Source organism: Oratosquilla oratoria, chromosome 40, assembly GCF_046742065.1.
Source record: "Oratosquilla oratoria isolate Oo_2021 chromosome 40, ASM4674206v1, whole genome shotgun sequence".
Taxonomy (NCBI): domain Eukaryota; kingdom Metazoa; phylum Arthropoda; class Malacostraca; order Stomatopoda; family Squillidae; genus Oratosquilla; species Oratosquilla oratoria.
Genome location: NC_134816.1, coordinates 41,665,592 through 41,688,091, shown reverse-complemented (window position 1 = coordinate 41,688,091; position 22,500 = coordinate 41,665,592). Strand labels below are relative to the sequence as shown.

Below are 22,500 nucleotides of genomic sequence, written 5' to 3'. Positions count from 1 at the left end.
GAAATACAATTTGGCAAACTTTTGATTTGGTGAAATACATTTTGGCGAAATATACCTCGGCAAGTTTTAATTTGGCGAAATGAACTTTGGCAAATTTTTATTTGGCAAAATTTAATTTGGCGAAAAATCAATTTGGCGAAATGGGGAAGCCACCGCAAGAACCCAAGACAGCATGGAAGATCTTCCCAAATTTTTTAACGTTTTTCAGAAGTGATTCAGATAATGTTTTGCACCGGTAAAGCGTGATATTAGTTGTCTGTGCTCAGGGTGTAGATCAAGTAGTCATGTATGTCAATGTTACCAACAGTGCGAGTCAGGGTAACAAGTGATTACCAGTTCGTCATTTTACTAATTCATCCGTATTCTTTATTATTATTATTATTATTATTATTATTATTATTATTATTATATATTCAATAGATCTAGGGGCGGGGGATGTGGGGGTGGGTGCTTACGTGTGAATGATATTTTGACGCAACCAGAAGGGATTTCCCCCCGTCTTTTCTTTTCCTGCATGAGAGGACGAGGAGAGGGGGTGGTCGCCAATGAAATGAAGCGGCCTTGCTGTGGACGTGCTGTGTCTTGCTGCATTGCTTCTGACCCAGGGCAGTGAGCCGGATACAGGGATGACCCGTCATCCAGGAGGAGCTAAAATGGGATTGGGGAGGGGGAAGGGTGGTGGAAGAGAGTGGAATGGGTGGGAGTAGGTACATGCCTTTGACTTTGGCTACCTCCCTTATAAGGGGGAAAAACTCTTAGTATATTGATATATATAATTCTATGTTACTCACCATGGTCTTGGATCACGTGCTGGATTCGTGATCGACAGTTATTAACCTCCCTGATGAGAGCTCAGAGCTCGTATGACCGATCTGTGGGTAATATTCTAACCTTACAGCGCACACACACACACCCAACTCCCCGCCCACGAGAGTTGGAGTAACAACCCGCAGCGCAGCGATACTGAAATTATTTCAGCCCTGGGTGGGATTCGAACTCGGACCGCCGTAGTGGCAGGCGAGAACTCTAACCACGAGGTTGTGTGTGTGTGTGTGTGTGTGTGTGTGTGTGTGTGTGTGTGTGTGTGTGTGTGTGTGTGTGTGTGTGTGTGTGTGTGTGTGTGTGTGTGTGTGTGTGTGTGTGTGTGTGTGTGTGTGTGTGTGTGTGTGTGTGTGTGTGTGTGTAGATATTTGCTTGACGGTAAGAACCAATGTATTGTTCTGTGATGAACAAGTCATTTGTGGTGAACAAAGTTTTTGTTATGAACTTTCCTTTACCGGCGTTTCTATCCTTGTGTTGAACAAGGATGACCTGTGATGAACAACTCAAGAAGTGAGCACCCATAGTGATGAACAACGGATTAAAGTAACTAGAATGGATTTGTTCATATGAACACTCGATGTTTTGTTGATCTACTGACCGTAGAACTTTTGATGAACACCCAACACGCCGTGATGAACAATTCGTAACACTGTGGCTGTGTTGAACATCATGTTGTATTATGAACATCACGGCTGATACTGTGGAGAGGAGCCAGTGGGTGTGGTGTAGTACCACAGACTTATGATTTGCTGTTGATTAGCGTCTTGGAAAATACCACTTTTGACACTAAATTGAATCGTTAATCACTAATTCCCACTAGATTTCGGTTTATGAACCTAATTGGATAATTTTAGGTTTAAGAAGGAAATAGACAAGAACTGGTTTACCAACAAAGTGGTTAACGAATGGAATAGACTTAGTTAACCATGTAGTTAGTGAGCGCTGAGACAATTGGTTGAGAAGATAACTTTATGGATAAGGATGGAAGGTGGAAAGAGACTTGGAACTGCCTGGTGTAGGCCTTATGGTCTCCTGTAGTCTCCTCCAGCTAGGGGGATTGTGGACCATAACTTGTGAACAGTTGTTCTAGAAAATCTAAGCAAACTACCCAATTGGATTGAAAAGTGCCATACAAAATTATGATTTTGAAAAACAACCAATTACAATTAATAATTTAAGTAAATTAATTGAATTATTATGATGTTGCCGCACTCTCTAATTGATAGATATTTAATTTAGTTTAGATATCCTCATTCATGAGTTTATGGTATTATATTTATGAGTTGCCTCGCGGGCCGGACCAAATTGTCCCGCGGGCCGTATACGGCCCGGGGGCCGGACGTTCCCCCACGCCTTTATTAGAGAGACGAAGAAGATTAGGAAGACAGAGAAGGACATGCAGGGGTCATGTCTAGATGTTTTGTACAATTGAGAAGTTTTAGGTTTTTGTCAACATACTCAAAAGAGCCACAAAGAAAGGAATGATGTGGGAACAGCAATCGTTAATTCCTCGTTCAGTCAACAGATGGCGTTGAGCAATTAGTATGAATTTAACGAGGAAGGTAAAACAAAATATATGGGTTTGCCAAAAAAGAAAAAATGTATAAACATATATATTATATATATATATATATATATATATATATATATATATATATATATATATGGAGTAACAACCCGCAGCACAGTGATCCTGGAATTATTTCAACCCTGGGCGGGATTCGAACTCGGACCGCCATAGTGGCAGCCGGGTGTGTATGTATATATAACTGATCTATTTCATACATGTATTAATGATAGATTAGGTACCGAAACAGCCATGTAAGTACCAATAGGTCTGCTGCTGTTTGTTTGTCCACGTACCTCCACATGTACGATTCGAGTCTTAATACCTCGTAAAAAAAAAACTCGTTCGTATCGTAAATTTACGACATACACTACGATGCCCAGAAAACATTAGCTTTTGTTATATGACAAGAAGAGCAAATTGCATATTTGAAGTTGATACACGCGAGGGCGAATAAGGGCGACGTTCACATGTTATCAGGTCCTAATTTGAGCTTAAGGGACGTCCGCGACAGCTACAATGATGAGAGTGTGAGCACCTTGTCTTATGGTTTGCTGGCCACGAAGAAAAGGGAAATGTGTTTTGTCATCTTGTGTGTACACTGAGCGTGTTTGAATAAATAGCTTATTTCTCTCTCTCTCTCTCTCTCTCTCTCTCTCTCTCTCTCTCTCTCTCTCTCTCTCTCTCTCTCTCTCTCTCTCTCTCTCTCTCTCTCTCTCTCTCTCTCTCTCTCTCTCTCTCTCCTCTCTCTCTCCTCTCTCTCTCCTCTCTCTCTCTCTCTCTCTCTCTCTCTCTCTCTCTCTCTCTCTCTCTCTCTCTCTCTCTCTCTTTCTTTCTGCCGGGTGTTTCCTCTTTACAGAACTCTGATGGAGCGCACTACTGGTAAGGGATTGTAAGGTCGTGTTTATTAACGTGATTATAGGAGTTTCCGTTTGTAATTAAACTGGGATTTGATCCTCCTTTAGCGGATAAGAATAAATAAATAAATAGATAGTGGAAAATAAATAAATAAATAAATAAATAAATAAATGAAATATTTTTAGGATAAGTGTTCTATAGTTATGAAGACTATTGAGTTAAGTGGTTGTGTGTACGTGTGTGTGTATGTATGTATGTATGTACGTGTGTGTACGTATGTGTGCTTTTCTATAAATATTGACACACTCATATTTAATGTCATACGCACGCACGAACGCACACACACGCTCGCGTGTACATACTCACGCACTCAAGCACTCACGTACACACACGCACACACGTGTACGTACACTTGTGTGTGTGTGTGTGTGTGTGTGTGTGTGTGTATGTACGTACATGTGTGTACGTATGTGTGCTTTTCTATAAATATTGACACACTCATATTTAATGTCATACGCACGCACGAACGCACACACACGCTCGCGTGTACATACTCACGCACTCAAGCACTCACGTACACACGCACACACGTGTACGTACACGTGTACGCACACGTAGACGAAATGTAATCCGAGAGGATGCAATCCTTCGGATCGCATTGACGTCGGAGACGATCTGGTCCCGTCTCTCTCATCCACGTGACTCCTCCTCCTCTTCCTCCTCTTCCTCCTTCATCTTACTCCTCCTCCTCCTCCCCCCTCTTCCTTCTCTTCCCCCTCCTCCCTTATCTCCCCTCCTCTTCCTCCATGTGACTTCTCTTCCTCCATGTGACTCCTCTTCCTCCTCTTCCTCCCTACTCTTCTCTCCTCCTCCCTCCTCTTTCCTCCTCCTCCATACCCTTTTCTCCTCTTCCTCCTCCCTCCTCCCTTCTCTGCCCTCCTCCCTCCTCCCTGCTCTTCCCTCCTCCTCCTCCTCCCTACTCCGTCCTCCTAGTCTTCCTTTTCCTCCTACTCCCTCCTCTTACTACTCCTACCTCCTATGCCTCTTTCTCCTCCTACTACCTCCTCCTCCCCCTCCTCTTTCCTCCTCTTTCCTCCTCTTCCCTCCTCTTCCCTCCTCTTCCCTCCTCCTCCCTCCTCTTCCCTCCTCCTCCTCCTCCCTCCTCCCTTCTCCCACCTCCTCCCTTCTCCCACCTCCGTCCTTCTCCCTCTGTCCTCCTCCCTCTGTCCTCCTCCTCCCACCCTCCTCCTTCTACCCTCCTCCTCCTTCTACCCTCCTCCTCCTTCTACCCTCCTCCTCCTTCTACCCTCCTCCTCCTCCCTCCCACCTCCGCCCTCCTCCTCCACCTCTTGACGGGGTGACTCATCGCGTATAGGGGGTTGGCCCTTGAAGGAGGAGGAGGAGGAGGAGGAGGAGGAGGAGGTGAGTTCAAGGAGGACCCGAGTTCGAGGAGGAGGTTGTCGCTCTCTTGAGTGGAATAAAATCATCTGACGACAAATGTGTGTTATTCACAATGGACTTGGATCACGTGTTGGACTAGTGATCGACAACTATTAATACCCCGGATGAGAGCTGGACTTTGTGTGTGTGTGTTTGTGTGTGTGTTATTCACCATGGACTTGGATCACGTGTCGGACTAGTGATCGACAGCTTTTAACCTCTCGGATGAGAGCTTCATTTTGGTTGTATGTGTGTGTGATTCAGCATGGTCTTGGATCACGTGTTGGACTAGTGATCGCCAACCATTAATATCCCGGAGGAGAGCTCAATTTTGTGTGTGTGTCTGATTCACCATTGTTTTGGATCACATGTTGGACTCGTGATCGACAGCTGTTACCGGAAGAGAGCTAAAGTGTTTGTACGTGTGTATAAGTGTGTGTGTGTGTGTGTGTGTGTAAGTGACTGTGTGAAGAATACTCACCACTGGGCGAGTACGGCACTTCCCAGAGATTGAGTCTTGAAGAGTGACATGAGGTGGAGGAGGAAGAGGAGGGCGAGGAGGAGTGGGAGGGAGGGAGGAAGAGGAGGTGGCGGGGGAGGAGATGGAGGAGGAGGGCGAGATGGAGGAGGAGGGCGAGATGGAGGAGGAGGGAGAGGAGGAGGGGGAGGGAGGGAGGTGGAGGAGGTGAGGGAGGAGGAGGAGGGGTAGGAGGTGAAAGAGGAGGGGGGTAGGGGGTGAAAGAGGAGGAGGAGATGAAGGAGGAGAAGGAGGGGGGAGAAAGGAGAGAGGAGGTGAAGATGGAGGTGGAGGAAGGAGTATCGGGAGGGAGGGAGGGAGGAGATGAAGGAGGAGGAGGAGGAGGTGAAGGAGGAGGAGGTGAAGGAGGAGGAGGTGAAAAATAAGGAAGAGGAGGAGGTGAAGGAGAAGGAGAAGTAGGTGAAGGAGGAGAAGATGAAGGAGGAGGAGGTGAAGAAGGAGGAGGGGAAGGAGGAGTAGGAGATGAAGGAAGAGGAGGAGGAGGAGGAAGAGGAAAAATATTACCTCGATTGTTCGGGCTGTCAAGTTTCTTTCTCCTTCACGGCGTTTCAGTTTCTGAAACTAAACGTTTGTAGTTTCTTGAAGCTGAGCGTTTCGGTTTCTTTGAATAAACGTTTAATCTTTTAAGCGTTTCATTTTTTGAAACTTGTATTTTTTAAATGTTGAAGTTTCTTTTTCACATTGTATTTTTTAAACGTTGAAGTTTCTTTAACTGAACGTTTCATATTTACACTTTTATTTTTTTTTTTTTCTAACCATTGGTTTAACGTTCCAGTTTCTTTAAATGTTGCGCCTTCATACGTTTAATTTCTATAAACATTTCATTGCTATAAACGTTTAATTTCTATGAACTTTTCATTTTTAATGTTTTTCATTTTTGAAACTTGTATTGCTTTAACGTTCCAGTTTCTTTAAACGTTGCACCTTCATACGTTTAATTTCTGTAAACGTTTCGTTTTTAAAGCGTTTAATTTGTTGAAACGTATCTTTTTAACGTTCCAGTTTTCTTAAACGTTGAACTTCCATACATTTAATTTCTATAAACGTTTATTTTTTTAAAGTTTCATTTTTTAGAATTTTTGTATTTTCTAAGTGTTATGTTTTCTTTAAACGTTCCATTTTCTTGTGGATGGGCGTGGGATAAGTGTATATTTCGACTATCCTGCGACCTTATGGCGTATATGTTACAGACGAGTGTGTATTTGAGTTCTGGCATCAAGGGAGTTAATGAAGGTTTGGGTGGTTATTGGCTTTATTATGGTGAAAGTGCGAGCGTCAGTCTAAGGGTCGGGCGGTCGACCTTAGGGCGGTTGACCTTAGGGCAAACCGCAGAATGAACCGCGAGAGCTAGTGGGGCGGTTCAGACGAGAACAGAGAATACACTGAGTCAGCCCCTCTTATTTATTTATTTATTTATCTATTTATTTATTTATCTATTAGGAAGATATAATGTATTGGCACATTTGTAAAACGAGACTTGTGAACCCGCTGTTGGAGAATGAAATGAGAAAGATCTTTATTTTTTGTCATTCTGCTGAAGAGGACCACAGTTAGTGGTCGAAATATACAGATCTTCTGTCTTATTCTCCGATAGTGGGTTAATAAGTCTCATTATTTATTTGTTTATCTATTTATTTATTCATTTATTTAATTAATTAATTTTTACTTGGAAAGAGCTCATAGTAGTTAGAGGGAGAAAAAATCCTGAAATGAAGGACAGCTACGCTCTGGCGAGGCAGTTTATAAAAAATTCTTGAATACCGAAAAGTAGCATCCGAGGAGGCTGCATAGAGAATGACCATAGGGCTGAGAGTTGTGCTTTCATAAGGTTGCAAATGCCTTTACTATAGGCGCAATATGGTCTTAACCTACACACGAGTGAATTGAGACCAAAGACCAGAGGTTTCTACCCAAAATGTCAAATCCTTGTCCAACCACGTACTGCAATTGCATTATCAAGAGCGCAATTGCTTAAGTCACTGTTCATTTGTTACGTATCGGCTAGGTTCGAGTCCTTAGTCCGACAGCGTATCAGTTTCCGAATATGTTTCCATCGAGTTCCTTGTTAGTCTCGATCGTGTTTGCAAGTAATTAAAACGGAAAATTTAATGTAGTTGATAAGATGAAAATCAATGTACTGGGGACCATTCAGTATGTTTTGATGTATACATATGTGTGCGTGCGCGCGTGCGTGTGAAGGAAATAGGCAAGAACTGGTTTATTAATAGGGTCGTTAACGAATGGAATAGACGTAGTTAACCATGTAGTTAGTGAGCGCTGACACTGTTGGTTGTTTTAAGAGACAATGAAATAACTTTATGGATGAGGATGGCAGGTGGTAATAGACATGGAACTGCCTAGTGTATGTCATATGTCATGCATTTTCCTTCATTCTTATGTTCTTTCTGTGTGTGTATGTGTGTGTGTGTGTATGTATGCAATTTCCTGTGTGGTGAAATATCTTACACTTTGGTGTAAGAAAGTGCCACCCACACCATCCATGTTTCGGCACCTAGTTCCCGAAAAAAGCTGCCGAGAAAACGGGAACTTGTTGCCGAAATATTGTTCGTGTGAACAGCGCTTAACCCGACACCTTCAAGGTGCATGTGACGTCAGCATTCAGGATGTATGACGTAAGCATTCGGACTGTATGACGTAAGCAGGGGGGACATTTATGACGTCAGTACGTAACCTAAGTATTTAGTAGTTGATCTTTGACGTAAGTAGTTAATTTTATAACGTAAAGAGTTCCGCTATAACGGGTTAAGCTATGACGTAAGAAACTATGACGTAATCAGTAGAACTATGACGTCAACAGTTAAATTATGACGTCAGCAATTATTTTTCTATAAGCAGATCAGCTATGACGTTATCAGTTAAACGGTGACGTAAGCACAATTATGACGTCAGCAGTTATTTTTATAACAAGCCGTTTAGCCATGACGTTATCAGTTAAACGATGACGTAAGCAGAACAATTATGACGTTAGCAATTGTTTTATAACATAACAGCTGTGACGTTATCTATTAAACGGTGACGTAATCAGTTACTATGACGTAACTAAACTATGACGTCACCAATTGTATGACGTCATCGGTCTAACTGTAGGATATCATCAAGGTGTCACTTTCAGTATCCTTTGATATATCCTTTCACAGGACTCGAATCCCTTCAGCCTCGCCTAACTGGCTTTATTTCAAACGAGTTTAAGTAACTTGACCGTGTTTATGGTTAAAAGGTTAGTTAATAGAGTTGATGAACGTGGGAGAGCTCCCCTAGTGTAGTTCATGTTGTAGAGGTTTGCAATTTGCGGGTTGATATATTCAGAATCCTTGTGCGATGTTGCGTAATGGGGTCCAATGTGCTTGGTCTATTACACTCTCTTTGGCTCTCTTTCACTCTCGTTCGCTCTCGCTCTCTTTCGGTCTTGGTCTCCCTCTCTTCTGGTCTCGGTCTCTTGCTCTCTTTTTTCGGTCTCTCTTTCGGTATCTCTCGGTCTCTTTCTCTCACTCTTCTCTCTCTTCTCTCTCTCACTCTCTCTGATTCTCTCTCTCTGTCTCTCACTGTCTCACTCTTTCTCTCTCTCTCTCTCTCTCTCTCTCTCTCACTCACACACACACACACACACACACACACACACACACACACACACACACACACACACACACACACACACACACACACGTACACACACACACACGTACACACACACACACGTACACACACACACACACACACACACACACACGCACACACACACACACACACACACACACACACACACACACACACACACACAAACACACACACATGTACGTTTTCATAAAATTACCAAAAACGCGTTGTATATACACGATTTTGTAAACCTACACGGGGTGGGGATGGGGGTAGGGGGGTAATTTCAGTGGCCCCCAGCTGAATAAAATCGCCTGGCGACAGACATGGACATCTGAGCCACAAGGAATGGGGGGGGTCACCGGCGACAAAGAAATGTGACCTTTTAGCTCTGAATTGGAAGCACTTGTGCCCTTCTTCCACGATGTTGCGATAAGTTACCCCAGGGCACACTGATCAACGTTGCAAAGGCTAGAAGTTGTTGCATGGGTTGCAAGGGACGAAAGGCCTTGTTGCAAAAGCTGGATTACGTTGTTGCAAAAGTTGCATTACGATGTTGCAAAGGTTGCATTACGATGTTGCAAAGGTTGCATTACGATGTTGCAAAGGTTGCATCATGATGTTGCAAAGGTTGCATTACGGTGTTGCAAAGGTTGCATTACGGTGTTGCAAAGGTTGCATTACGATGTTGCAAAGGTTGCATTACTATGTTGCAAAGGTTGCATTGCGATGTTGCAAAGGTTGCATTGCGATGTTGCAAAGGTTGCATTATGATGTTACAAAGGTATTACAACGTTGCAAAAGTTGCATTACGATGTTGCAAAGGCTGCATTACGTTGTTGCAAGCGCTGCATTACGATGTTGCAAGGGTTGCATGGCGATTTTGCAAAAGTTGCATTGTGATGTTGAAAGGGTTTATATTGCAAAGGCTGCATTACAATGTTGCATTGTAATGTTGCAAATATTGCATGATGATGCAAAAGTTGCATTGTGACCTTGTAAAAGTTGCATTGCCATGTTGCAAAAGATGCATTGCCATGTTGCAAAAGTTGCATTGCGGTGTTGCAAAAGTTGCATTGTAAGGGTGCAAAAGTTGCATTACACAGTTGCAAGGGTTGCATTACAATGTTGCAAGGGTTGCATTACAATGTTGCAAGGGTTGCATTACGATGTTGCAAGGGTTGCATTACGATGTTGCAAGGGTTGCATTACAACGTTGCAAGGGTTGCATGACAACGTTGCAAAAGTTGCATTGCCATGTTGCAAAAGTTGTATTATGATACAAAAGTTGCATTACGATGTGGCAAAGGTTGCATGGGTTGCTATGTGTTTTTGCATGGGTTGCAAGACATTGCATGGATTGTATGGCATAGTTGCAAATGTTGCATTACAATGTTGCAAAGCATTGTTGCAAATGTTGCATCATCTTGTACCTTTGTAAGTTATACTTTCACGGGTTGCAGAGCGTTGCAAGGTAATATTGCAAAGGATACAATGCGTTATTGCAAGGACATGTATTCTTGTTTGCAATTTTTTGTTCTTATTATGAGTTGCAAAGTCCAGATGCAAGACAGACATTGCAAAAGGGCATCACGAGGGGAACCGGCGTATATGGGGTGGGGATGGACGTCAATCCTCTTCAGGAGGAGGAGGAGGAAGGAGGAGGAGAAGGGAGGAGGAGGAAGGGATGGAAGAGAAGGAGGTGTTTGAGGTGTCGAAGAGGTGTCCTAGGAGGAGGTGTTCGAGTAGGAGGAGGAGGAAGATGAGAAAGAGGTGTTGGAGGACTGGGAGGTGTCACAAGAGGAGGAGGAGGAGGAGGTGTCGGAGGATTGGGAGGAGGAAGATGAGAAAGATGTGTCGGAGGACTGGGAGGAGGAAGAGGAGGAGGAGGAGGAGGAGGAGGAGTTGTTGTCCGAGGATGAGTATGTGTCGGAAGAGGAGGCGGAGGAGGAGGAGGAGGAAGAAGAGGAGGAGGAGGAGGTGTCTGGATTCCGGAAAAAATCTTCCTTAAATAAACCGGACGCTTCATCTTGGCTCCCGGAGTCTCGTCTCCCCCCCCCACCCCCACACGTCCTTCCGGGGGATGGAGGAGGAGGAGGAGGAGGAAGAGGTGAAGGAGGTGGTATAGGAGGAGGAGGTGTGGTGGAGTAGGAGGTCAGGAGGAAGTGGAGAAGGAGGAGGAGGAGGAAGTGGAGAAGGAAGAGGAGATATAGGAGGAGGAAGAGGTGCAGGAGGTGGTATAGGAGGAGGAGGAAGATGTAGTGGTGGTGGTGGATGGAGGTGGTGGAGTAGAAGGTCAGGAGGAAGTGGAGGAGGAGGTACAAGAGTTGGAGGAGGAAGTGAAGGAGGTATAAGAGTTGGAGGAGGAAATGGAGTAGGAGGTACAAGAGTTGGAGGAGGAAGTACAGGAGGTGGAGGAGGAAGTACAGGAGGTGGAGGAGGTACAGGAGGTGGTGGTGGAGGATGATTAGGAAGTGGAGGAGGAGGTGGAATTGGAGAAGGTTGAGTACGAGGTAGTTCAGAGGACGAAGTGGTGGTGGTGGTGGAGGAGGATGTGGTAGTGGAGGTGGAGGAGGAGGTGATTGGTGGAGGTGATGGAGATGAAAGTGGTGGTTGTGGAAACAAGAGGTAGAGAGGGGGGCGGGGGAGGAGATGAAGAGGGAAGAGAGGAGAGGAAGGGGACGAGAAAAGAGGAGGGGAGGAGAGGAAGAGGAGAGGAGGGGGAAGAGAGGAGAGGAAGAAGGAAGAGAGGAAGAGGAGAGGGAGGAGGGGAGAGGGAAGAGAGAAAGGGAGGAGAGGAGAGGAAGAGGAAAGGGAGGAGGGGAGGAGAGGAAGAGTAAAGAGAGGAGGGGGAGGAGAGGAAGAGGGAAGAGATGAGGGGAGAGGAGAGGAAGAAGAGAGTAGGGGAAGAGAAGAGAGTAAAAGAGAGGAGAAGAGGAGAGGAGGAGAGGAGAAGAGGAGGGGAGGAGAGGAGAGGAGGGGAAGGAAGAGAGGAGAGGAGGAGAATAAAAGAGAGGAGAAGAGTAGGGGTAGGAGAGGAGAGGAGGGGAAGGAAGAGAGGAGGGGAGGAGAGGAAGAGAGAGGAGAAGAGGACGGGGAGGAGAGGAGAGGAGGGGAAGGAAGAGAGAAAGGGAGGAGAGGAAGAGAGGACGGGAGGAGAGGAAGAGTGATGAGAAGAGGAAGGGGAGGAGAGGAAGGGGAGGAGAGGAGGGGAAAGAAGAGAGGAGGGAGGAAGAGAGGAGAAGAAGAGGAAGGGAAGAGGAGGAGGGGAAGGAAGAGAGGAGGGGAGGAGAATAAAAGAGAGTAGAAGAGTAGGGGTAAGAGAGGGGAGGAGGGGAAGGAAGAGAGGAGGGGAGGAGAGGAAGAGAGAGGGGAAGAGGGGGGGAGGAGAGGAGAGGAGGGGAAGGAGAATAAAAGAGAGGAGAAGAGGAGGGGGAGGAGGGGAAGGAAGAGAGGAGGGGAGGAGAGGAAGAGAGAGGAGAAGAGGAGGGGGGGAGAGGAGAGGACGTGGCACCAAGCAGAGGGCCATGTCTGGCATTGGCACCGAGAATGTGCTTGACGCCAGACAGAGCCATTTGGCGCCAAACGCTAGCGGCCGCGTGTGTCCGTGTATACATACATGTCTATACGCATATCCGCACATGTGTCCTGTATGTATATGTATCTGTGTATGCACTTCTGTGTACATGTATATATGTATGCGTATAAATGCTCGCTCTCTTTCCGTCTTGGTCTCGCTCTTTAGTCTCTTTCTCTCTTTCTCGCTCTTTCGGTCTTTTGCTCTCGCTCTCTTTCGCTCTTTTTCTCGCTCTTTTTCACTCTTCCTAGCTCTTTCTCTCTTTCTCTTTCTCGTTCTCTTTCTTGCTCTCGCTCTTTCTCTCTCTCTCTCGCTCCCTTTCTCTTTTTCTCTTTCTCACTCTTTAGTTCTTTCTCTTTTTCGCTCTCGCTCTCTTTCGCTTAATTTAGAGAGTCATGGTACTCGTGTCGGTGCCTTTGGCCTCTCGGCTTTGTCTTCGTGGAAAGCGACGACGGCACCAAAATAAACTTGGGCCGGGCCGGTGGGCGTGAGGGCGTGCCGTGGGCGTGCGGATCGTGTTGACCTATCTGCGTACCCAATGGGCGTGGCGACGGAAGCTCACGAACGGAGGTACAGTCGTGAAAACAAGTTTGTCAAGACTTTCTGGCAGGCATATTATATGTATATATATATATAATATATATATATATATATATATATATATATATATATATATATATATATATGTATCTAATCACTGGGACCCATTCAGTGTTGTACATACATACATATATATATATATATATATATATATATATATATGTGTGTGTGTGTTCGTATATGTGTGTACGTATATGTAATACAAATTCATATGTATATGTAAACATGTATGCATATATATGCAAATTCATATGCATGTATATATGCATATGTATTTGTATATATATGTATGCTCTTATGTATATGTATATACAGTATGTACATGTATTGGGAAGATACGAGGTAGAGAAGTTTGCAGGAGTTGTATGAATATGTAAACACAGGGGAAGAGGAAAACGGTCGAATAGTTACTGTAGTTGCTTTCCTAGACCCCACTACCTGTGGTGTAGCCGCTTCCCTGTTCCCATTACCTGTGTTTTTGGAGGAAATTGCACCTTTGTCCCTATTACCTGTGAACTGTTGATACCCTTGTTTCTTTTACATGAAAATTAATGCGTGTGTGTGTATGTCGAGTCCTTGTCTGTACCACGTTTCAGTTTCTGCATGTTGGCCTCCTCGAGTGTCTCGTAAATGTATATCATTTCCCTGGGACCCATTCAGTGTTGTACACACACACACACACACACACACACACACACACACACACACACACACACACACACACACACACACACACACACACACACACACACACACACACACACACACACACACACACACACACACACACACACACACATAGCCTATGTATATGTATGTAGCCTATGTATGTACAAATAAAGTACACTTGGCATCTTTTGTTGTAGATTTGATTCAACATACCCAACACAATATATATACATATACAACGTGTGTGTGTACGTGTATGTGTGCGCGTGTGTGCGTGTGTGTTCTGTGCTGAGCTAAGTGATCATCTGTACCTCGCTTCAACTCTTCTCGAGATTGATAGATTGCTGAGAATTGAGTGACCCTATCAGGCGATGCTGACTGGCACTCTCTTGGCACTCCTTGGCACTCTCCCGGCGACAGAAATGGGAAAGGGACATCTGGTATGGTATAGGTATGGGTATGGTATGGAATAGGTATGGGTATGGAATAGAATGGTATGGTATGGAGTAGGTATAGGTATGGGATGGTATGAAATAAGTATAGGTATGGGTATTGAATAGAATGGTATGTTATGGAATGGTATGGAACAGGTATGGGTATGGAATAGAATGGTATGGGATGGTATGGAATAGGTATAGGTATAGAATGGTATGGTATAGGTATGGGATGGTATGGTATGGAATATGTATAGGTATGGCTATGGAATAGAATGGTATGGAATAGGTATAGGTATGGGTATGGAATAGAATGGTATGGTATGGAATAGGTATAGGTATGGGATGGTATGTAATAAGTATAGGTATGGGATGGTATGGAATAGGTATAGGTATGGGTATGGAATTTAATAGTATGGTATAGGTATGGGATGGTATGGAATAGGTATAGGTATGGGTATGGAATAGAATGGTATGGTATAGAATGGTTATGGGATGGTATAGAATAGGTACAGGTATGGATATGGAATAGAATGGTATGGTATGTAATAGGTATAGGTATGGAATGGAATGGTATGGGAGTAAGTATGAGTGGTATATGATATAGAACGGTCTACGAAGAATGTATTAACTATAGTGTGATTCACCATGATCTTGGATCACGCGTTGGACTCGTGATCGACAGCTGTTACCCTCCCGGAAGAGAGCTCAGAGCTCATATATGACCGATCTATGGGTAGTGCTGTCACCTTACACGCACACACACACACACAACTCCCCGCCCCCGAGAGTTGGAGTAACAACTCGTAGCGCAGTTTCTGTACGTGTGTGTGTGCGTGCGTGCGTGTGTAACTCTGCAAATCTCAGCCACCACGCGTTTCTTCTTGGTCCTTGAATTGTCCCCCTCGAGTCTTCGATTGTGATTGATTACATAATGGAGGGTAGCGAGTTGATTCGCTCCGAGATTGAGGAAAAAATTGAGGGTGAAATAGACAGTGGTGAGGACCAGATTGGTTGAGAACACGTGACTTGGGTGGAAAGACGAAGAGTGATCTAATAGAGGTATTCAAATGGGTCAAGGGGTTTAACAAAGGTGATACAGGCAAGGTCATCATATTAAGACAACAGGCCAGGACTCGTAGTAATGGGTTTAAATTGGACAAATTTAGGTTTAATTAGGAAATAGGCAGGAACTGGTTTACCAAGAGAGTGATTAACGACTTAGTTAACTATGTAGTTAGTGAGCGCTGAAACTATTGGTTGTTTAAAGAGAAGGTTAGATAATTTTCTGGGTGGGGTGACAGGTGGTAAGGGACATGGAACTGCCTAGTGTAGGCCTTAGGGTCTCTTGCAGTCTCCTTCATTCTTATGGTCTTAACAGAGACGAACACAACATATGTGGGGAGGAGGGTATCGGGTGTCATAACTCACTCACGCCTTGGCTTAAACATCAACAACAGCAACAAATACAACAAAAATAACAAAAAAGAACAGGAATACGACCAACAACAACAACAACAAGTACAACAAAGATATCAAGCAACAGGAATACGACCCCCAACAACAACAACAGCAACAAGTACAACAAAAATAAAAAAACAACAACAGGAATACGACCAAAAGCAACAACAACAATAACAGTAACAGGAATAATAGTAACAGGAACAACAACAACGATATCAACAGGAAGAACAGTTATAGGAACAATAACAACAACAACAGGAAAAACAACACCAACGACAACAACAACAAGAACAGTAATAGGAACAATAACAACAACAGGAAAATAAACTTTTATTCCACCGTCGGAAAAGAAGACACAAATGTCGAAAGTTCTATATTTCGATCACTAAATGTGATCCTCTTCAGCAGAATGAGTACATAGTAGAAGACATATACATGTACTCATTCTGTTGAAGAGGATCACATTTAGTGATCGAAATATACAGAACTTTCGACATTAATGTCTTCTTTTCCGACGGTGGGATAAAAGTTTATTTTACTAATGTGCTACGACATTACTGTGAACAACAGGAAGAACAACAACAACAACGACAACAACAAACAACTGAACTCGGACCGACTGCTCGGCGTGACTCTCCGTGTGTTGTTGGCAAAAGTCGAGGAAGGCTCGATAGTAAATCTGGCGCCAATCTTGGCGTTGGCCGATGAAAACCCCGAAAACAAATAAAGGTGGTGGCACACTAGGCTAACATGCTACTCGCTTTTGCTATTTGGTTTGAGGAGAATTGACTTCGGTTACGATTTTTTTTTTTTTTTTTTTCCAAATTTCTTGCGTCATATACTTGGAGGCTGAATGACAAAATAAGAGAAATTAAACCTAGAAAACGAATGTTAGACACATTATTGAAATGTTCTAACGGAAGTCTAGAATATTGTCACCGAAGTCGTCTTAAACTAAGAAGCAAGAGCAAGTAGCATGCTAGCGACAAATGCCTAATGTGCATCCGCATTAACAAATACCAACCTTATTATCCCTAAGCTTAAGGGCGTTGGTTGTGTATCTTATGACCCCGAATTCGCTTGCCCAAGGTATGGTGATGATTGTGACAATTGCCGAGAGTATGGTGTTCATGGTGATGGTTGGTGGGGTGCAGCAGTAGACGTAAATCTACTTTCTAAAGTTCGACGACAATGCTTGTTTACCTTTATCCTAATCTAGCTAATAACTCCGATCAACATTGTTGTCTTTTCTTGGGTATAATACATTCATTTATTTATCCATTTATTAATTCTGAATTTAATTTATTCGTTTATTTATGTATTATGTGTTTGATTTTTTGTCATGAAAGTAATTTATGGGCACCAATTGGGACATTTGTGTTGTTCATACCCGAGAGGAGATCCGCTAGATTAGGGACTAACCAGGGGTTCGCAGAGTCCCAGCCAAGGATCCCCAACCAAACAAAAGTTACCAATACCATACCGGGATACCCAGTGTTACCCAGTACAACGTAGGACATTTAATATTTACTTATTGCTCCACATCTCATAGATAGAAAAAAAAAAAAAAATGATGATAGAGAAGCAGTGATATATTTTCTTATTGTAGGCTATATATATATATATATATATATATATATATATATATATATATATATATATATATATATATATATATATTTCATCAGTTAAAAAAAGAATTACTTTCCTTCATTGTGTTGCGGACCACAGGATAGGGAATTAAAAATGTCAAAGTTCATCTAGTCATGACTCAGCTCTTTATCATTCATGCAGAGCTGGGCGCGTTCCTAGGTGCGTTCCCAAATGCGTTACTCGGTGTCCTGAGCACAGTCATGACACAGAGGAACGCACCTAGTAACGCACCGAGGAACGCGCCCAGCTTTCATTCATGATTACACAATGTCTTAATCGAGATGTCTAGTTTTCCCATAGTGTTTCCTTGGCTAGTTTCGTCTCTCAGAATGTGGCGATGATTTGTTTAATAAAATCATTCTACAATGAAATGTTTAGAAAAATATGATGAAGTTGTAGTTTTTTTTTAAGCGATGTTGTTTCCTGGCTGGCATAACCTTATACAATAGATACACAGCGCATTGCTCAATTCCTGTAAAAAAGAAAGAAAAAAAATCTTAGCAAATTTTACAAACAAATATAAAAGTGGCCATATCCTATCTAATCCCCTATCAAAGGGAGTCCCCTGAACATACAAATGTATGTCATAAGGCATCCACAAATCTAGAAAGGGTACGACGCACTTCTATAAAGGTTCGAATCCCACTCGCTCCGGTATCTGATTATTCAAATGGTATGTAAATATTCATTAAGACCATCTGATACTTTGTCCTTGTCCGAGTGGTGGACGTATTTTCGTTGTAGTTCCGAGTTCGTGGGCGAGGCTGGTGATGGTCCGCCATCCCACGCGATCCTCTGAAAATTGGCCTTCCGTGGTGACTTGGGACAGTGGTGGCAGCGGTGGTGGTGGTAGTGGTGTTAGCGGTGGCGGTGTCGGTGGTAGTGGTGGTGGTGATGGTGATAGTGGTGGTGGTGATGGTGGTAATGGTAGTGGTGGAGGTGGTAGTGGTGTTTGTGTTAGTTGTGGTGGTGATGGGGGTAGTGGTGGTGGTGATGGTGGTAATGATAGTGGTGTTGGTGGTAGTGGTGGTGTTGGTGTTAGTTGTGATAACGATGGTGGTAGTGGTGGAGTTTTTGGTATTAGTTGTGGTGGTGATGGCGGTGATGGCAAGGTTGGTGGTGGTACTGGTGGTGATGATGGTGGTAGAGGTAGTGGTGGTGGTAATGTTGGTGGTATTCTGAAGCACCCTTTTCCCATTTGGATCTTTGTATTTATTTATCTATTCCGTTTATTCTTTATTTCCTCTATTTACTTATTTTATTTATTATTATTATTTTTTTTTTGGAAGTGTGTAATTCAGTATTTTATCAATTTATTAATTTGTTTATTCATTATTATTATTATTATTATTATTATTGTCATTATTATTATTATTATTATTATTATTATTATATTTGATCTATTTACTTATTTAATTATTTATTTATTTTTGTCTGTTGAATGTTTCTTTTTGTTGTAGACGCCATTATAGTGTCGTGGTTGGGGGACTTCGGAGAGGGTCTGGTCCCCTGGGGGATGGGTCGGGTGCAGGGCGGGAGACTTGAATCCGTTTTTGTCTTGTATCAACAAATGACTCCACTGTAAATTCCTTGTAATCTGATATTTAATGTTAACATTGTTATTCCATTAATAAACACACACAAACACACACACACACACACACACACACACACACACACACACACACACACACACACACACACACACACACACACACATATGAGCTCTGAGCTCTCTTCCGGGAGGGAAATAGCTGTCGATCATGAGTCCAACACGTGATCCAAGACCATGGTGAATCGCACGTATCAAACAAACACACATACATACATACAGACACATACAGATAGACAGACAGAAATAAACTCAGATACACATACAGAAACACACAGACAGACAGAGAGACACACAGACACACACATTCCTAGTGTACTTAGTATTATGGGGTTCACGCCCACGCCCCACGCCCACTGCCAGCCGCGGCTGCACAGGAAACGTCTCAAGTGATCCTTCTTGGTCTTGTTGCAGGTGGCTCTCCGCGGGATGCAACGCAGCAGACACGCCCGCACTTGACGCCCACAGGAGCACACAGGACCGCAGCCAGAGTCGCAGCAGCAGCCACGGGCGGCAGGCGTCGAGTTGTGACAGTAAAGTAGACAAAGGAGGGAAAGAAGAAGAAGCGCGACCTCACAAAATTCCGCGCAACAAGAGAAGCTGTTGTCATCGTTTTCTTCGAGATTTCTCTTTTCTAAGCCACTCTGAAGTAGAAAGAATTATTTCTCTTTAGGTTGACGGTTTCACACCCACCGAAACCATCCATCTTAATCGTCTTTGACCTTCTATTCATCTACTTCAAATCCACTTCCTTCTTCATATATACCCCTCCCCGACCCTCCAACCTCCTTCCTTCCCCTCCCTTCCCTCTTCTCGCCCATCATCTGGTGCCCCAGATTTTAACGCTGTTTTAGGTCATCAGAGGTCGCTGAGCTTTCAGCCGACCTCGCCCTAACTTCAAGAAATCATGAAGAGGTTAACTATATTGTGGATATCTCTAGGCATCCTTCTAGTTTTAGTATGTCAAGGTAAGCACAATGTCTAACTTTTACCTAGTAAGAATGAACTTTAATTTGACATAGTTATTAGATCAACAGATAGCTCAGCTTAGAATATCTGGTATGTGGGCTAACCTCTAGAATCATAGTGTTTATCTAACTAATCTTGTGCTCCTAGTTTGATTAATGACAAGTAACTCTATTCTTTTGGTGACGGTTGTAATTTCCTTTTTGAATGTTGGTGGTGGAGTTAGCAGAACGAGTGTGTTTGCGCGTTTTTTTTTTTTTTTTTTTTTGTATGTTTGTGCACGTGAGTGGTAAATGGTTCTTCTTATGTCGATGCTGGGCTGGAGGGAAGCCTAGTATCGAGACCAGGTCGATTTTAGTTTTCTAGATGACTGGACATTATATATATTTGTTGTTTTGATTGGTAGGATTATCACAGCTGGAAGTGGACGATAAGAAAGGAAAAGGAAAAAGAAGAAAATTTAAGTTATTTTTCGTAGTGACCATGGTTATGGTTATTTGGATTTCAAACTCCGAGTGTGTGTTGATGGCTATTTCTGGACGTGTGTTCTTGGCTTCATATGATGTCTGGGTCATTAAGAATTCCCCTCGTGGTTGGGAACTTTTCATCATCTTGTTTTTAAGTCGTTTCCTCTGGAGGTTTGCGTGTTTGGTTTGTGTTTTTTCTTTTTCTCGTTTCCGGTCACATCTGTGGTACACTTTTCCTCCTGCACCTCAAGTTCATGACCCCAGCTGCCAATCCCAGCTGGTGCCTGGATGAAGGCGCTATCACACTGGGCTATTTTTCCTCCGACTGTCGGAGCAGTTTTGCATCCCGCAGCTTCCGGGAAGGAATGTTATATGCTGGAGGTAAATCATTTACCTTCAGCATATCAAATGACATTCTATGTATGTTTGTTGTGATTTGACGGCGGAAAAAGTGCTGGAGGTAGGCGCTACCGCCGATTAATCGGAGATTGGAGGAAAAATTGCCCAGTGTGATAGTCCAGTGTGAGGAGGAGGTGGTGCTGGTGGCTGAGGTGGGGGAGTAGGTGGCTGCCACCACGCCAGCCCCTCATAACAGCCCCTACTGTTGGACCCATACTCGCGTTATGAATATGCAAGCGTGCCTTTGCCACCAAATGCTGTAAATTATTATTATCATATTATTATTATTATTATTATTATTGTTATTATTATTATTATCATTATTATTATTATTTATTTTCTTATTATTTTGCCTGAAGGTTTTCGTGTTTTTGTTTGTTGTCTTGTGGGTTTTTGGTCGAGTTTTGGCCCTGGGTTTGGACAATGGGTTTAACATTGGTTTTTGCCAATTGTTCTGAGATTGTGTACGTCCATGTGCTTCACATTGGGTTTTGCTGCGGGTTTGATATAATGGGTTTACCCATGTGTTTGACAATGGGTTTAGCAATGTTTTTGTTTAGCCTCATTTTATTCTGGCTAACGGGAGACGATTTTATTTATTTTATTGAAATTAATCCGATGGACCCAGAATAAATGTAGAATTTAAGTTAGGCCCTGTTCACACTAGCGGTTTGAACCGCGCGGAAACCGCGGCGGAACCGCGTAGTTAAGGTAAAACTGCGTGGTTGTTTGTGAACCCTTCAATGGACCTACAGCGTAATTGAACCGCCGCGGTTGAAACCGCTAGTGTGAAGAGGGGCTTAGGGAAGGAATGCAGTTTGCTCAGAATTCCCGGTGAGGGCTTGGGGGGAGGGAGGGGGGGAGAAGAGGAGGGGGAGTTGGGGGAAGGTGAAGAGTTAACGAGCCGGGTGGGAGAATGGGGGGGAGGGGTGGTTGCAATTAAGATTCCGGAGAGGTAGGAGGGGGTGGGAGAGGTGGGAGGGGGTAGAGGGGGGAAGTGGGGGCAATTAAGGTACCGGATTTTTTAGGGGGAGGGGGGGAGAGGAGGAAGGCAATTTCCCACACGTGTATACGCACATGGCTGGATCGCGTGCTTGCCCAACGGTAGCGTGGTACTGTCCCATAGGATAGAATCGCTAGTGACGTTACTGCCTGGGGGGGGCAATCTAGGGGGGGGGGCAGGTTACGGATTCTGGGGGAGATTTGTTGAAGTGGGGATGGGGGGGAGGGGAATCCAAGAGGAGGGGGTCCGTAGGGGTGGGGAGTGTTGTGACGAGTTTCCCGATAGAGCGGAATCCGCGCGAAAGTAGACAACCGTCGGAGCGTGGAAAGATATTTTTTGTGTACCTGTGTACGTGTGTGTGCGTATGTACATGTGTGTGTGTATGTGTACGTATATGTGTGTGTGTATACATGTATGTGTGTGTACGCATGTTTGTGTGTACGCATGTGTGTGTACGCATGTTTGTGTGTACGCATGTGTGTGTATGTATGTGTGTGTGTATGTGTGTATACGTGTACGTGTGTGTGTGTGCACGTGTGTGTATATGTACTTATGTACGTGTGTGTGTGTGTACATGTGTGTATGTGTGTGTGTGTGTACGTATGCGTGTACATGCATTGTTTTGTATGTTATCGTTGGTATGCCATGCTTGGAAATACGGCATTAATGAGGTATGCCCCACGAGCATAGCGTCTGGAACCAGCTGCGAAGGTGATAGGCGACCATATGGCCTCGATAATGAGTTGGTTTTGGGGAACAGAAGAAGAACGTTTACGTCGCTGTGTCTTCGGCGTTCATACATTTTTCTTATCTATT

General features: G+C 43.8%; 1 protein-coding gene across 12 annotated transcripts in view; it reads left to right on the top strand.

The window, feature by feature from the left end:
- The window catches only part of LanB1 (laminin subunit beta-1), a 174,450-nt gene that overhangs the window by 21,150 nt on the left and 130,800 nt on the right, over positions 1 to 22,500 (top strand). For all 12 annotated transcript variants that reach the window (XM_076177603.1, XM_076177600.1, XM_076177601.1 and 9 more), the window contains one exon: positions 19,264 to 19,817. In XM_076177603.1, the coding sequence (XP_076033718.1) occupies positions 19,757 to 19,817 (61 nt within the window). In that variant the 5' untranslated portion in view covers positions 19,264 to 19,756. The remainder of the gene's footprint in view (positions 1 to 19,263; positions 19,818 to 22,500) is intronic.